The following is a 17,085-nucleotide window of genomic DNA, read 5'->3' as shown; positions in this document are numbered from 1 at the left end:
TCAGTCTCTTGCAATTTTTTCAAAGACTGATTAAATTGTTTGAAATTACTTTTGCCCTTTTCTCAAAATTCATTCTACATATTGACTATAGTACCAAAAAGTAACTTGGCATTATCTGTTAAATTACTCTGCAATTTGCATCATCATACATGGTGATCAAGTAATATTTATGAAGCTCATGAACTATTAAAGTGAGTAGTGTAGCACTTTCCAGCTCAGGTTATTTTGTAGGCTATGTACTTAGAGGCAGAGCATTTGTCAGTGTCTCATTTAGTGGTGGATATAGCATGCTCAGGTTTAAAGAGATGCCTGACTTAAAGGATTTTTTTGTTACTTGTGCTAGAATTTGGCTTTGTTGGAAGTGTCAGTTACATGTAACATAAAATGTAATTAATGAGTATGAACTTTGAAATCATAACTTTTGCTCTATATCCTTTATCTTAGAGGCTTGTGAGATGTGGTACACTACTATGTGGGGTTTTGTTTATCATGTTTTGTTGTAACAAAGTTCAGGTCAAACTGCTTTTCTGATTCACTCCTCATTCTTTCCAGATAATGTCAACATTTTTAATTTTCCTACTTTAGGTGACTTTTCTTCTACCAATCATTTAACTAACTGTTGGGTTTTTTCTACACTGTAATACACAATGTCCTGATCATAAAATCTAGTAGAAAGTCTGCAAAAGCAACTTGAAACAGCACTGTGAAGTGGCCACAAGAATAATCAAGGGGAATAAGCTCAACTGATAGTTTGAGCATGTACCTTCTGAAGTATCGCTCGCTGGCAAATCAGAAGCACATTCCCCTTGAAGGTGGTGAATATTTTCTTTTTAATGGCACAAGTGAAAAGTTACAAAAAAAATAAGAAACTCAGTCATTCCTTTGTTTAGGATAAGCTAAATTTATTACTGCTTGTAGTCTGAGTTAAAGTCTTAGAAGCTGATGTGCAAGGAGAGTCCCTTGTCTGTGTTGAGTGAAGTAGGCTATAATTTTGAAGATCTGTGAAAGGCTAAACTAGATAAACCTGAGCACAAAATAGCAGACAGTACCATAAATGCTAACCTGGAGAGGTGTGAGGTTTTTTTAGGTGATGTCATTAAGCAGAAATTGGAAGTAGAAAGCTGAGGCAAGAGCCACCTGGTGCTGAGCCAGTCTTAAAACAGGAGACTAAGGAGCTTTTTGACATACTTTTTAAATCTGAAGATTAACTTGTGGAGAGCTATTGATTTACCTTCTATTTTCCACCACCCTGTTGTGACTTCAGACACGTGTTTTTAAGCATGTTACTTAACATGGAAACAAGTGTGTTCTGCAGGAGGTTTCTGTTTTGGCAAATGGAGGTCAGTGTAGAAGAGCTGCAGATGGAAGAGTTCAGGGCTGCTTTCTGTCATTGTTCAGTTTAATCCTTACCTTCAGGCAATACAGATTAGTCATCAGTTATTTAAAACTGAAGTTCCTTTTAGCTATACTAAGTGTGGCTGATTTGGTTTAGGTCATGTAGCTTCTACTTGTTTTGTCTTGAAGAAGCTGTGCCTTTTCTTAACCTTTCTAGGTATATAAGGCCTTTAGAATGTCATATCTAACACCTTTGAATTTTAGATAATAGCCTAAATTAAACAAAAGTGAAGTAAATAGAAATGCATTCACAGTTTCATTGAGGGTAGAGAGGACTTCTGGAGATAATCTAGTCAACTCCTTTCTTTAAAAAAACCAGGTTCACCTTGAGCAGGTTGCTCAGGACCATGTCCAGTCAGACTTGGTATATCCAGGAATGGAGATTTCACAACCCCTCTGGTTGCCTGCATCGGTATTCAACTGCTATCAGTGAAAGCTTCTACTAATTGCAAAAGTGTAGAATAAGCTTGCATAAATCAATTCAGACTTGTCTGGAATAAATTGCTGGATTTTTTTGATGCGTCTTCTCAGGCTAGTCTACTAATATTTATCAAGCTTAACTATTAGAGTGTCTCCAGGTGAATGGTTATGAATTAAATCCTTTGTTAACAGCTGAGTCTGATTTTTTTGTCTGCAGTGATCTGGGTGTTTTCAGTGTGAAAAGCAGATCACATCAACAGAGGGGTAGTAGAAATAGTTTCTGTACATCTTTGTTCTTTCTGCAAGTATTGAGTAGTGTATTGGGAACATCTTCCATGAAATAGTTTCTCTTTGAGATTTTTTTGCATGTTTTAAGGTTGTGGTTTAAGTGAGTTCCTTAGGAGATAAATAGCAACACCTAATAGCATTTCTATATCAGGAGATAAGACTAAGTCATGCACAAGATAAGTCATGCACAAAGGGAGATGATCCTCTTTTTTGGAGACACTGTTGGAAAGTTTCTGCAGACAGTAGGAGTGATGGAGGTGACAGGTATAGAAACTGCTCTGCTGTAATCAAACTAATAAGGAAAAAGGCACTTCTAGGATAAGAAACTTAGCTATATCTAGGTAGAGCTGTAACTGATTATAGTAATGCTTCTGCAGATTTCCATATAGCTTGTTACAGGAGCACATAGTGGGTGAGGTTGAAGACACTTCTGAAGATCTTATAGTCCAACTTTTCCTGCTCAGAAAATGGTTGTCTAGAGCAGGTTGTTCAGTACTCTGGCCACTTGATTTTAGGATTCTTTGTTAATGCATATATTAACCTGTTCATGCTTCCATCTAGACAATTTGTTTGTGTGTGCTGTTTTGAGGAGGAGGTAGGAGAGAATGGAGGTAGGTTTAGCAGATGGGCTGGTGGTGTCTTCTGACCATTTGTGTGACAGTAGGCATAATTGGTACAAAATTCTGAATGCCAGTGGTGGTGGCCTTGTTAGTAAACCCTCTCCTGTCATATTTAATCAAGTGCAAGCTTCCAATCAGTTATTTTGTTACATACTACTTAATACCTATTGTATATATGCTATAGAAGAGCTTGATACAGTGTAAGTGGTTTTATATCTTTCCTAGCAGTAAATCAATTTGCCATTTGTGTTTTATGTAATGTTATTTATCCTTTTATATTGTATTTCCAAGCTAATCTTTCTGACTGGCATTTGGTGAATTAGATATATGGGATGCTTTTCTATGGCTTGTTGTATGGGTTTTTTGACTTTGTTTTAATTCCTAAGAAAAAAAAGGTCAGAGTGTATGGAATTGTTTCTGGAAAGGTTTGATAGTAAAGCACAATATCCTTACTATGTGGTATCATTTCAGTGTGTTAAGATTTTCCACCTATTTGTGTTCCTGTACACTGAAAGTACTTTGAAAGGGGCATGCTAGTTAGGGATGGTATACTGTAGGTTTTGAAATTGTCAGAAAATGGCTGCTGCTAAACTCAAGTGTTTTAATAAGTGCTTAGACAGAATGTGTGGTTAGAAATGGGCTGTTGTTCAAAGATTAAAAGTAATTAAAAATGCTTTACCTCCATCTGTCATTTGAATTTCCAACTCTAAACCACCTGAAAATACGTCATCTTTGGTTAATATTTAGTTCATGATCAGTTACTTGTACCAGTTGTTTTGAGTAAAAACCAAAATAAGGCTTTGAACTCCTTGTTGCTGAGAGGCTGTACACAGTGTGTGAATAACATCTGTAAAAATGTTTGGCTTCAAATTTGGTTCGAATTCTGACATGAAAGGATATTTGAAACACTCATTTTCAAGCAGTGGTCCAGAATATTGCTGCTATACTTTGTGTTCAATTGGAAAGTTTAAAAGTTAATGACTAGTGTGTTCCTGATGTCCCCTTAACCTTGGTGCTTCTGCACTTCCTCTAGTGTCTGACAGATCATAACACATTCCTGAACCTATTTTGCATATTGGTTTTTAAGTCTTCCATTAAACTGAATCTAGTCATTCGTGTGTTGAACTTAGGGCAGTACACAGTAACAGAGGAAGCTACTTCGAATCTACTAATCTTACTGGAAAAATTAAGCATTGTGAACCTTTGAAATTTTGTTATCTGGGGCAGATACTGTTCTTTAATATAAGCGAAGTTTGCTCAGTGTTTTTGTATAGGTTTGAAGCAGTTGTCACTTATGTGGCACTGCGGTACTAATGATGTCTTTTCTTCCTCTTTTTAATCAGGACAGAGCTTGGGTTATGGTTTTGTGAACTACACTGTCCCCAAGGTTGCTGAGAAAGCTATCTGCACTCTGAATGGATTGAGACTTCAAACTAAAACCATAAAAGTATGTATTGTTAATATGATTTCATAAAACTGAACTGCTTGATTTGTTTTATCTTTCTAAGTGTAACAGGCATTCTGCTAATATCAGTAGAATAGACAAGGACTTCATATAGCAAATGGTAGTCCTGTGTAGTCTCTTGATTCAGAGACCTAAATTAAGTATAGAAAATGCCATCTTCTTAATCCACTTAATATTTTGTATGTATAGTTGAATTGCTTTAACAGAGAAATTGTTGTATGCTTTAGTTGAAGAAATGCTATATAGCACGTTGTCTGAATGCTGTGCTTCCTCCTTATTTTCTCAGAGATGATATAACTTCCTTATTATTACTTCCTTTTTTTAGATTTCTAGTTGTCTTGTTTCTCTTACAAATCCTTAAAAAGAAATGCAGAAATAACTATTTCAGTTATCTATGAATTACTGGATTTCTAGGGCTTTAGTTTTCTAGTCTATAATGTTTGGTATTCCTGGGTTTTTTGATGTTGCAACTCCGGCATTTGTTTACTAAATTGAATTTCTCAAATTTCAAGAAACAATCTTGATAGTTTCTTTTTCTCACCTGCTATTTTAAACATCAATTAACAGAACAGTGAGGATACTCATTTGAGCAGTTGTTTGGACTCTGAAATTCTGGTAGAGATGAAAAAGAATTATCAGGGAATACAGATTTTGAACATGTTTCACAGGTAGTGTTGCCTAAAGCAGTATACGTTCCGACCGTCTTGTTCTTCCTCATTAAACAGCAGGGTTTGCTAGCTGATCACTTGGATGGTGGCTGCCTTGTAACTAGGAGTGTGTTTGAGGCATAAAATAAAGTTCACCTCTGAAAAGGTTGAAACTTAAAAAGCAATGCAGAGCCACTTAAAGACAACTGAGACAAAAGTAAGATAGCAGTAATTTGGATTAAAATGCCTTACCTGTTCTGGATTCCCAAGTTTTAATAAAGTAGATTGCACTATTTGAAACTTAGTAAGTAAGTTACTGCTCTGTAACAAATAGTGACTCAATGCTCACAATAAACATATATGAAAGACATGGATAGATGCTTTGTTTCAGAAAACTCCTTATGTGCTTCTGACAGACTTCTTGCCCACAGTCAGTCTCTTCCATTTTCTGCTTTGGGGGAAAATTGAGTCAAGTCATTTTGCGCTCCAGGATGTTTTAAGCTGTCTTTTGGGTGGCGGTGAGAAAGGGAATGTGTTTGTGTTCTGGTAGTATTGTTTTGTATGTGATGCCTTGGATTGAGCAAACATAGATTTGTATGTTCAGGGTGATAATGTTGGAAGCTCTGTTGATTACAAAGGCAAAAATGGAGGTGGTTATAGATAATCAAACCAGGTCTCCCAAGTCAAAATGTTCCCTTCAAGGGGGTTTCAGTGACTCACTTTGTTGCCAGTATTTGAATTCTTAATCCTCTTTCACTTTGCTAAGTGATTAATGCAAATAATCACTCCATTTATGCAATTGAAGATTGATTTTTAAAAAAGTTTGGGGGTAAATAAAAAGGGGAAATATGGTATGGAGATGTGAGTGATAAAACTGATGCTTTTCCTTTCTGCCTTCCCAGGACCTAAAAGTAGAATTGTAGGTTATAAAAATATCAGTCAGAGACCCTTGCAGTGACACTAAAGCTTATGTCTGTTTTCAGATATTTGTGTCTTAGATATCTTTAGCTAAGGAAAAGCTGAAACATTTGAGTTGTCAAAAGCCAAAATGATTCTCTCTTTGCCAAAATAAAAAGATCTCCATTTAATTAAAACAAACAGTATCTGTAAATGCTGATTGTTCATGTTACAAGTAAAATTCTGACTCTACCTACCCACATTTAGTCCTATTGTACCTAGCAAGCAGGACCTTTCAGTGTTAGTGTGCATGACTTGAGTGGAAAAATTGCTTTATTTACTTTGTTTCTTCTAGGACACAGGCTGGGTTTCAGGACAAGTTTTTGTGACTGGATTTTCCCAAGATGGTGTAAAGAGTGTGGTTTTACTTCCTTCCACACTGCAGAAGGGGCAGATGCTAAGGGTATCCATAATGTATTTCAAGACTGAGGCAGTTGTACGTTGGACAGTTGCTTTCTTTCAGTAAAAAACTAGGATGTCTGTGTGGCAGTAACTTGAAAGGAGACAAGAAGAGCATCTACCTTTATCTGTGAACCAACAGAAATGTCCAACCTAACTGTGAAGCACTTTGTAGCTTCCTCCAATCAGCTGTGAGGCAAGAGTGAGCAGCAGTCAAGTTGATATCTGAGGTCTTTGATGCCTCTGGAGGCAACATTTGGAGTGGAAGAAGTCACTTATGAGATCTCAGTGCCAGGACCTTTGCAGAGACTACTTAGAGTTTATAGACCACAGCATAATTTTCAGTGTGGAGTAAAAGACTTCTGCATTAACATAAATGTAGTAAGATTCTCTCTAAAAAAGAGTGGGCAAACAAATGGCCTGTCTTTGCGCTGGCTTAGAGCTGTGTAAGATGCTGAATAGGAGGCAGATGTTTTATCTAGACTATTGGGGTAGTTGGAAGACACAGGAAAGTATCTTTGGATTTTCTTTATGGATGCTAGGCTACTTTAATGAGGGATCCAATCCTTTGTGGATTGTAGCTTTCAAGGAGGACAGTGACTATTACAGTAATTTAATGCTCACTTCTCCTTTTTGAGGTGAACTGGAGCTGAGGAGCTTTCTACTGTCCTGTCCTGAGCTCACCAGTGTGAGAGGGCCTGAAGTGGCAGAGCCCTTGCATGCAGGAGTGGGCAGCTTCCTTAATCATGAATGCTGGTGAGACATGTATAGACATGCATGCAAATATGTGTTGGAAGGGGGGAAGAAGTACTTTGTCCAGGCTAGAGGCCTAGGAGCTGTCCTTTTTTTGTAATATAGCTATATTTTATTTAGCCTAGTAGTGCTTAAAAGTCAGATTTAATAAGGTTTTTCTCCTCTGAAGTTCTTTGAACTATTGGGTTGTTTACATGGGTTATTATTACCTATCAGGGGAATAGAGATTTAGGAACTATTTTATCTAAAGTATTAAATCTGTAGGTTTACTTCCCACTCCTTTATAACTTTGCATATATTTAAAATAAAAACAGGCTTAAAGTGTAGCATTATGCCACCTTCCTGTTGGAATAGAGGTCAGCAAATTCTGTGGCTACGAGCACATGTCCTATGTCACCATCATCACGGAGTTAACTGCCATACTGTAGAAAACTGTGGAATAAGATGAGCTAGTGAAGACTGCATTAGAAGAGTGAGAACTAAACTGTCAGATTTATAAATGCCCAAAGTGCAGTACAGCAAGGGAAGACTTGAAGTAAGGGATGTGCTGCAACTTTATTTAGTGTCCTTTGAGTCAGGGATCTTAAAACTTGGCATTATGCAATGCAGTTTCACCTGGTGGCTTAACTGTTACTTAAATTTATAACTACATTCACTTCAAAGGAATTAATCCTCTTTCTTAATCGGTCAGCAGCTTCACCTTTAAGAAAATTTACCTCTGATAGTACTCTTGAAAATGCTTTGTACACTTCTGGAAAAATAACAAAACACTGAAAGAAACCAAAACCATGCTAGTTTGATTTTCTGAATTTAGTGAAGCAGGTGAAAAGATTGAGAGGTTGTTCCTGTCTTCACCACTGACACTTGTAGAGAAAAAGTTTGGTAGTGTCGCATTTTGTAGCAAATTTTTCATTATCTAATGTCCCTTGGTAACAATGAAATATATACGAGTTGTGTAAAAAGTCTGTTAAAATACCAGAGGCCAGTGAGTTGTGAAGGTGGGAGAGAAACTCTCCTTGTCTTCTTGATCTTTATTTTCGTAGCATTAAAGAGCATTGATTTAGTGAATAGCAAAAGGGAATCCTATGTGGAGGTTCAATAGTAGCTAGTGAGTTTTAGAGATGTTAATCAATCAACGAAGGCTGAGCAAGGAGTATGGTGCCAGAACATTTAGTGGTCTTGACAGGGTAATTAAATACCTCAGGACTGTATTCTTGAAGTAAAATTGAACTGCTCTACTGGATCTGAAGCAGAAGAATAATTTGTTTCAGAACAAAGGTAAAAGTGGGGCTTTTTCCTTACATTTCTGCAGGAGTTATATAAATAGTAATTATGCAATCATTTATGTATGTTAACAGTAAAGCTTTGACAGCATTTTACCACACATACACACACACACACACTTTTTCACTGCCAGATAAAATTTGTTCTTCACCAAAATTCAAATCTCCTCGTACTATGAATGTTACTTTACCAGGTTAAGCTGGCTACATGTTTTTCATGTAGCTGAATACATGAATACTAAGAGGAGGATTCACTTCTAAATGCATATTGCTGTCACTTCCTGTAAACCGCATTGTGACCACATGGTGGTGTGTTAGTGCCTAACCACTCAGAGGAAAGTAGCACACCATGTCAGAATGAAACATAAAATGTACTAATCTCACCTTCAGCAATGGCATAGCTTGTTTTCTGTTTGAGCACCAAGTACCATGTTGCTGCTGGTTTTAGTCCATCCTTGCTTTCTCTGGATCAGAGAATCGTTGGACCAGTGCAGTTTCAGTCTAAAGCTGCTGAGCCAGATTTGCAGCCAGTAGGTCTCAGTGGTGCAGTAAGATCCTTTCTGAGCTGCGCAGGGAATTTCTGACACGAAATGGAGATGTTAGGAAGGATCAACAGTACTATGTGGAGTTGAAGGAAGACTGCAAGCATTGCTCAAAAGCCAAGCTTTAAGCAAGCAAAAAAAGCCAACAAAACCAATGAAAACCTGCTTGTTTTACAGCATCTTTGTACTCTACCTTCATATGCTATGCAAAGTTCTTTAAGTAGGCTGTGGCTTTCTGCACAGGTTAAAAATGCTGTAAATGCCAAGCATGGAGATCTGTCTGCTTGGGGTTTTGTAAAAAGTCCAAGTATTTGTTTCCTCTGTAAGAATGCTTTTACTATGTACAATATGGTTGTGCTTCCTTTTGAAATTATGAAAGTCCTGAGACAAAGAGAGTCCTGTTAAGCTAGCAGATTTCAGGTGTTTTTGAAATATTAGATATTGACTCTGGGTGTCTTTTATCCATACTGTAATAGTTTTTCCTGAAAGGTTTTAAGATATGCCAGTGAAGTGGTAACTGTAAGTGGCAACAGACATGTTTTGCACATTTCTAGAAGATGTGCCTGTGGAATAGTGCAAGAGAGACTCAAGGGATGTGCTTTTCAGAGTGTCAGTGGTAGCAGCTCCGTCAATATAACACAAGATGGAATTTACTCATTTCCTTCAGCAGAAGGGAAAATTTGTAAAGAAATTCACCTCATCTCCAAAACCAGAAGGTCAACTGGAGGGCTGGATATTATGCTGCATACTCTGAAGTACAAAATGTTACTGCCTTTTTTATTTGAAGTATCTGGAATTTCTGGTGCTCTCAACTGTTTTACCGTGAGTAGGGAATGGAGTGTTACCAGATGAGGATCATGAATGTAAAGTGTGGAGGAAGGTCTTTGAGACTATAAGAATGTGAGAAATAGGAAACTGAAAATGTTTGGAAACTGGATGTCCATTCATGCCCTCAGGTTGTGTGGGAAGAGAACAGATGTGGATCCTCTGGCTTAAGACCTGTGACTCTGGCAGTGATGGTAGCTGTCAGAGCTAGAACACTTTGAGAAGCAGGACTAAAACTGTGAAACCTGATTTGATCATAATGCTGACAGGCTGTTATTTCAGTGTCCATTTTTTGAATGCACTGCCTGTTGCACAGCAGCACCTTTATGGAATATGGTTATATGTTTTATTTATTAACTTAACATACACAGATAAACAAATCTGTGTTGAGCACTATGCTTTTGTAGTTCAACACAGTTAAGTTTCCTTTAAAATCTGTTGTGTTTCCGATTTGCTGCAAGCTTCCACCATGAATTTAAACTCAGCACAGTTTGTACATGTTCAGCAAGGCAGTCTGGAGTATATTGGGAAAAGTGTCCTTGAAGCTTTGTTTGGAACTTTCATTTGAGGGGAGACAAGAAGTAAATTTGATGAATATATGGCATTGTAGTCTCCTTTTTCAGACAACCTATCACTGGCTGAGACCTGCTCTCTGCAGTGAGCTGCCGCATCTTGTTGCTAGAAATCAAATTAAGAAGAGTTCTTGAGTCATGGTGTCTTGTACAAATTGAAGTTCAAGTTAAGAACACTTCCCTGGCACAGTGGCCTCTGAGAACATTGCTGCCATAAAACCAAAGAAATACATCCTTGTTTAATTGTACTTGCCAATGGGGCTTGCATATTCTTAATGTATTAATTGTCTCAATATAAATCTGTTTGCTTTGCAGGTAGGTTTAACCTGGTTTCATCTGCACAAACTGAGTGGCCATTTTTTTGTTGGATCTCACCCCCGCTTCTCCCAGCCCGAAACATGCATTTTAAAAGAATTGTATACTACCCTTAAGGTCAAGCAGTGTTCTAAGCTGAAAGATTACACTGGAAGCCAGTGAATGTAAACATAAAGTGTAATCCCAATTTTAGCATTTAAAGACTCTAAAGAATACCTTAAGTAGAGGTGTTCAGGTAGAAGTGATATTAAATTCTTAAGTTCTCTGACATAATACAAGTACTCTGTTTGCCCTCTATACTTTAATAAAGTATAAGATAAGAGCTCGAAGCATGATAATGAGGTGTCTATAGGTAGTAGATGGTAAGAAAATGAAACATTCATTTCAAATATTGGAATCTTGGGCTTCATCAATGAGTGTGGCCAGCAGGTCCAAGGAGGTGATTCTTATGAGACCTCACCTGGAATACTATGTGCAGTTTGGTGTCCTCAGCATAACAAGGACCAGTCCAGAGGAGGCCACGAAGTTGATAAGAGGACCGGAGCACCTCCCCTGTCAAGACAGGCTGAGGAAGTTGGGGCTGTTCGGTCTGGAGAAGAGAAGACTCTGTGGAGACCTTATAGCAACTTTTCAATATCTGAAGGGCCTACAAGGGAGCCTGAGAGGGACTCTTTGTTAGGAGCTGCAATGGTAGGACAAGAGGTAATGGGTTCAAACTGAAGGAGGGAAAGTCTAGGTTAGATATTAGAAAAAAGTTCTTTGCTATAAGGGTGGTGAGACACTGGCACAGATTGCCGAGGGATGTGGTGGCTGCCCCAGCCCTGGCAGTGTTCAAGGCCAGGCTGGATGAAGCCTTGTGCAACCTAGCCTAGTGAGGTGGTGTCCCTGCCCATGGCAGGAGGGTTGTGACTAGATGATCTGTAAGGTCCATTCCATCCCCTAAATTCTGTGAAATCTATGAAAATTCATAGGGACTGTGTCTCTTTATTTTTGGCGACTTCTGGGTTTAACCTGGTGCCTTTCACAGTTTTCACTTGAAAATTGCAAATCAGTTCAGCTTGATGCTAAGAAATGAAATATTAAAGCAGTGAGAATACTTGGTTTTGCTGGTGTAATGTTTGCATTTCTAGAAACAAGTGTCTTTCCTACTAACTGCAGTGGAAAATTTCAGTAAAACTGTTTTAAAATTGGTGTCTCCAGAGTAGCTCTGTTCAGTGTTGTACAGTGTGTGTCATGAAATATTTAAAACTGTAGGCTTTCAGGCTCCCTCTTGACTTGATTTGTGTTCAGTGGTTTTGGCACCATATAACTGCAATGTTCACCTGTTGAAGTAGCTGTGGAATTAAAATCTTAACACAACTGTTAATTCAGTTCATGTGTGAATTGTTTGAAGAGACTGGCTCTAGAACTATCGGCAAGTAATGCTGAATGAGCAAGCTGACAGAGTATAGGTACAGAGATTAATCTGGAGAGTCTCTGTTTTAAAATCTGTATCACAAGTGAGATAGCTGGACTTTGACATCAGTAATGCAGAGGAACTGTATTGTCCTATACTCCAAGCAGGGTTCTTTTGCTTAGTAATTGGTTCCCTTATGCCAGTAATATTTTGTGGTGTCCTTGTTCTTCCCTTACAGTACTGACTTGCAGTAATCACAGATGACTAGTAATGTTTTTCCAAAAAAAGTCAAACCTCAATTACATTGGGTTTCTGAATTTTTTGTTTCTCTCGGATTTCTTGTCTGACCAGAACTTCTGGTGCTTAGCAAGAGGGCTAGAGGTAATGTTTGGATATTGTTTATGAACCACTGATTTCGATTTGATGTGTGTTGCTCCTGTGACTATTCTGCCCATATTCTAGTGTATGTCTGTTGGGATACAGGAGTGGGCACTGGGATGCATTCCATGTAGAGCAACCTGTGATTGGCATTATGTTCTTAGATGTGAAAAATACCGTGTAAACACACTTCAAGAGTTTGAAGGGCATGACACTGAATTTGTAATGGTATTGTATACTGGTTAAAGTATTGCTTTCATTTACTTGCTTTCTTTAAATTGCATTCCGTGTAGGGCTTGTCTGCTATGTCAAACTCTATTCCAAATATCATTTACCATCTAGGGCATAGGCAATACTGGATCAGCTGTCACTGAAAGAATTAATACTCAATAGGGGAAAGTGAGAACAGTTTTGTGGATATTTCTTTATACCTTGACAGATACCAGTTCTGTAGCATAAGGTAAGCTTGCAGTAAGTTAGCAAGTATTTTTTGCAGGTTTCTTCTCTCCTGAGGTGCTTGGTGTGAGTTTGTATTCTTAATATGTGGCAACATGTGTCCAGTAGTCTGAATTCCCCTTTGGAAGACAAGGTCTCTGTTTTGAATTCCTTCTGGAATGAATAGGAAGAAAATTGGTTATTGCTTGTTTCATTAAAAGAGCTGATTGGGAATCCTTTGGTCCTGACTTTGTGACCTTTGCTTCATTCAAATTGCATCTAGAGGCTGGGTAGAAGTTCATTTCAAAAAATTTCCTCAAGATTTTGTGTTTGATTGCAGAATCACAGAATGGATGAGGTTGGAGGCACCTCTGAAGGCCTCTAGTTCAACCCTTTTCTCAGAGCATGTTCACTGTAGATGGGTTGCTTAGGCCTGTGTCCAGTTGGATTTTGAACATTTCCAGGGTTTGACTCTACAATCTGAGTTACTTGACCACCCTTTACCATGAAAAGGTGTTTCCTTGTGGAATTTCCAAATGAATGTTTTTGTTTCAGTTTGTGCCCATTGACTCTTGTCTTGTTGCTTGATACTATGGAGAAGAGTCTGGCTCTATTTTCATTGTTCCTTTTAGCAGATTTTTGTGGTTAAGATCTTGCTGAGCTGTCTGTTATCCAGACTGAGCAATTCCAGCTCTCAGCCTTTCCTTGCATCAGAGATGCTCCAGTCTCTTAGTCACTTTTGTGGCTGTTTAGTGGATTCACTCTAGTTGTAAATATCTATACTGTATTGGGGAGCCCACAGCTGGAGACAGTCCCCTACAAATGTCTCACCAGTGCAGAGATGAGAGGAAGAACCACCTCCCTTGACCCTCCTGGTGATGCTTCTACTAATGGCAGCCTAGGTGGGTATTGGCCATCTGTGTCACAAGGGTATTTTCTACTGGCTTATCAGCTTAGTGTCTGCCAGGACTCCAAGGTTCTCTGACAAGCTGCTTTTTAGTCAGTCAGCTCTCAGCACGTACTGATACATGTGATTATTTTCTCCAAGGGGAGCACTCTGATTTTCTTGTTGTAACTCTTGAGTTTCCTGCTTGCTCTGTTTTCCAGTCTGTTGAGGTCCCTCAGGTTGGCAACACAATCTTCTGGTCTGTCAGCCACTCCTCCAAGTTTTGTATCATGTGAAAGTTTCTGAGGCTACAGTGACCCATCGTCCAGTGAAGATGTTAACCAATATTGAGGCCAGTGACTAGTGTTCAGCTCAATTTCATGCTACAGATCGTAACCCATTGAGCCTGGTAGTTCAGCCAGTTTTCAATCTCATCACTGTCGCACTTAACTAGTATGTATTTAAGCACAGATAGGTCTATACTTTGTGCACTTTGTGAAGATACTACAGGAGTGTGTCAGGTCTCTATACAGAGGTGGTATGAAGAGCCACTGTTCTTCCTTGTTCACCAAAGCAGTTGTCATTGTAGAAAACTGTTAGGTTGGTCAGATGTGGTATCATCACAGCGTTGCAGTCAGCAATAGTCACTTTTCTAGACCAGCTGGCCAGGCTCTTGCGAATGCAGGCCAAGATGTAGTTGTTTTCTCTGTCACAAAGGCACACTGCTGGGTTGTTTCGAGCTTGTCAGTCACTGAGACAGCCCTCTCCTGTGAGGCTGTTTGCCATGCTCTTGCCCCCCCTCCAGCTCTACAGAAAATTTCTCACTTTGTGCAGTTGCTATATCATGGGGTTTCTGTGCGCTTTGGCCCGTAAGGTCCGTGTTGTGCATACAAGGGGGAGAGATGAAGTGTGGCCTGTAAATGAGAAAGGGATTGCATATAACTTGGGCTATAGCTCCCAGAAGTGTTGCAAGAAAATGTTTCAATTTTCACATGTTTTGGGTTTTGAAAGAAAAACCAAACACTCTCAGAAAGCCAGCATGTACTGACTGCTTCTAGTCACCTTTGTGTCATTTGTGTCACTGAAAGAGACTTTCATGGTTATTTTCTCAATCATCTTCCTAGGGTTTGAATTGAACTTGACTGGTCTGTAGTTATCTAAAGGGCAAGAGAGTGTCTTTCCACTCTTCAAAATGAGTGATACTTAACTCCTTCCACTCCTCAGAAACCTCCCCTGTTCCCCATGACCTTTCAAAGACAACCAAGAGTTGCCTTTCAGTGACATCCATCAGCTCCCTCAGCACTTGTGGGCACAGTCTTTCAGGCTCCATGAACTTCTTTCTGCACAGTTTAAGTATTCCTTAGTGTGATTCTCTACCACTGAGGTTAAGTATTCCTTGTTCCAGGCTTTCTACTGCTCTTGGGCCTGGGATTGCTGAAGGTTAGTTATTGCTAAAGAATGAGACAAGGGAAGTACTAAGTGTTCTGTCCTTTTCTTTGTCCCTGGTCAGCAGTTTTCCTGCCCTGTTCAGTGGTGGGTTTGTTTTTCCCCAGTCTTCCTTTTGCTTACAGTAAATTTCTGCAGATCTTTTTTGTTACCCTTCAGGTCTCTTACCAAATTCAGATCCAGGTGGGCTTTACTTTTCCTAACTTCACCTGTGCATGATTGGGCACCATTTATATATTCCAGCTTTCATATACTTTATACATTGGCTTAATGTTCAAGTTAATTCCTTGTTCATCCAAGGGCATCCATGGGCCCAGACACCTTGACTTAATTTCCTACTTGCTAGATGGATCTTTTGGTTCGAGTTCATTCTTCAGTCACTGGAAATGGTGAGCAGGGACATCAACATGGTTTCCAGACCTATAAAGCTGTTCTAGCAGCTTGCTTTGTAAGAACTGTGGTATCCACACCTGTTGCTGCTGGGCTGTCGTAATGATCAGGGCAATATATGGGTAAGAAGGGAGAATTTTCATTTCATTCTCAACACTATTGAACTTGAATTGCAGATCAGGCAGACCTTGTGAGTTCATTGCTTCTAGCTTACCTCATCATCACTAACTGGAAGGGAAAAAAGCTTTGGGTATTAAGCATTGCCTCATAGGTCACGTATTTCATGTAAGATTTTTCTTCGCTTTTTGTGTGTCTCTCTCTCTTCACACAGATCACAAGTCTGTTATTTCTGTTTATATTGTACTTCCTCAGTTTTATTCTGTCTCACGTCAAATGAAAACAATTTTGACAGAAGTGGGCAGCTGGATGGAAGGTTCAGTTACTGCATTGGATTGCTTAGAAAGTGGAGCTGTTTCATTTGTCAGCATCTACAGAACTACTTCTAGAGCAAAGTTGTCTAGATAGTTTGGAAACTGGGGTAACAGTAGCACCATAAGGTGTAGCTTAAAGTTTTGGCAGGCCTTTGGTGTCTTCCATTCATACAGACCTCTTTTGTCCTGTTTGAGAAGAGCTTATGCGCTCCAACCTCTGCTCTTGAGTACTTGCAGGTGTGCATGTTTAGAAAGCAGCTTTGTAACAGGTATTGGTTTGAGTTCAGAGGTAATGTAAAGTCCACAGTATCTCCTTAATCTTTAGCAAACCCTGCTGATTTTATTTTCTCGTTAGTGAAATGTTGTTTTACCTTTATTTGTCGAACTTCTTGAGGTTTGCACAGGTTTACCTCTTAAGCCTGTCAGGGTCTCTCTCGAAGGCATCCCTTCCCTCTCTCCAATGTGTCGACTGCCCCACACAGCTTGGTGTAGTCAGGGAACTTGCTGACCATGCACTCAATCCCACTGTCCATGTTGGCAGCAAAGATGTTAAATAGTATTGGCCCCAGTACCAACCCCGTCGAACTTCTTGAGGTTTGCACAGGTTTACCTCTTAAGCCTGTCAGGGTCTCTCTCGAAGGCATCCCTTCCCTCTCTCCAATGTGTCGACTGCCCCACACAGCTTGGTGTAGTCAGGGAACTTGCTGACCATGCACTCAATCCCACTGTCCATGTTGGCAGCAAAGATGTTAAATAGTATTGGCCCCAGTACCAACCCCGAGGGACACCAGTCATCACTGGTCTCCACATGTGAGCCATTGCATTGACCACAACTCTCTGCGCGTGACCATCCAGCCAGTTCTTTATCCACTGAGTGGTCCATCCATCAAATCCATGTCTCTCCAATTTAGAGACAAGGGTATCATGCAGGACATTGTCAAACGCCTTGCATAAGTCCAGGTAGATGATGTCAGTCACTTTGCCCCATTCACCAATGTTGTAGCCATGTCATAAAACATTAGCAGATGTCAGGCATTATTTGCCCTTTATAAATCCAAGTTGGCCATTGCCAGTCACCTCTTTGTTTTCTACGTGACTGGCAACACTTTTTCTCCACCCAAGCTTGCTGGAGTGTGTACTTAGCTTTTCTTCATTTATTTGAAAGTATGTCTTAAGTTATGTACGAGTTCACGTAGATAGCTTCCCGTACGTAGTATATATTGCATTTCTTCCACGTTTTCA

At 39.4% G+C, this 17,085-nt stretch overlaps 1 protein-coding gene across 2 annotated transcripts in view; it reads left to right on the top strand.

Annotated features, from left to right (window-relative positions):
• Positions 1-17,085, top strand: part of LOC103798162 (ELAV-like protein 2) — a 40,526-nt gene that overhangs the window by 14,183 nt on the left and 9,258 nt on the right. For both annotated transcript variants that reach the window (XM_009070411.1, XM_009070410.1), the window contains exon 3: positions 4,067-4,170. In XM_009070411.1, the coding sequence (XP_009068659.1) occupies positions 4,067-4,170 (104 nt within the window). The remainder of the gene's footprint in view (positions 1-4,066; positions 4,171-17,085) is intronic.

Source organism: Acanthisitta chloris, unplaced genomic scaffold (genome assembly GCF_000695815.1).
Source record: "Acanthisitta chloris isolate BGI_N310 unplaced genomic scaffold, ASM69581v1 scaffold2892, whole genome shotgun sequence".
In the NCBI taxonomy this organism is placed as follows: Eukaryota; Metazoa; Chordata; class Aves; order Passeriformes; family Acanthisittidae; genus Acanthisitta; species Acanthisitta chloris.
This window is presented reverse-complemented; position numbering and strand designations above follow the sequence as displayed.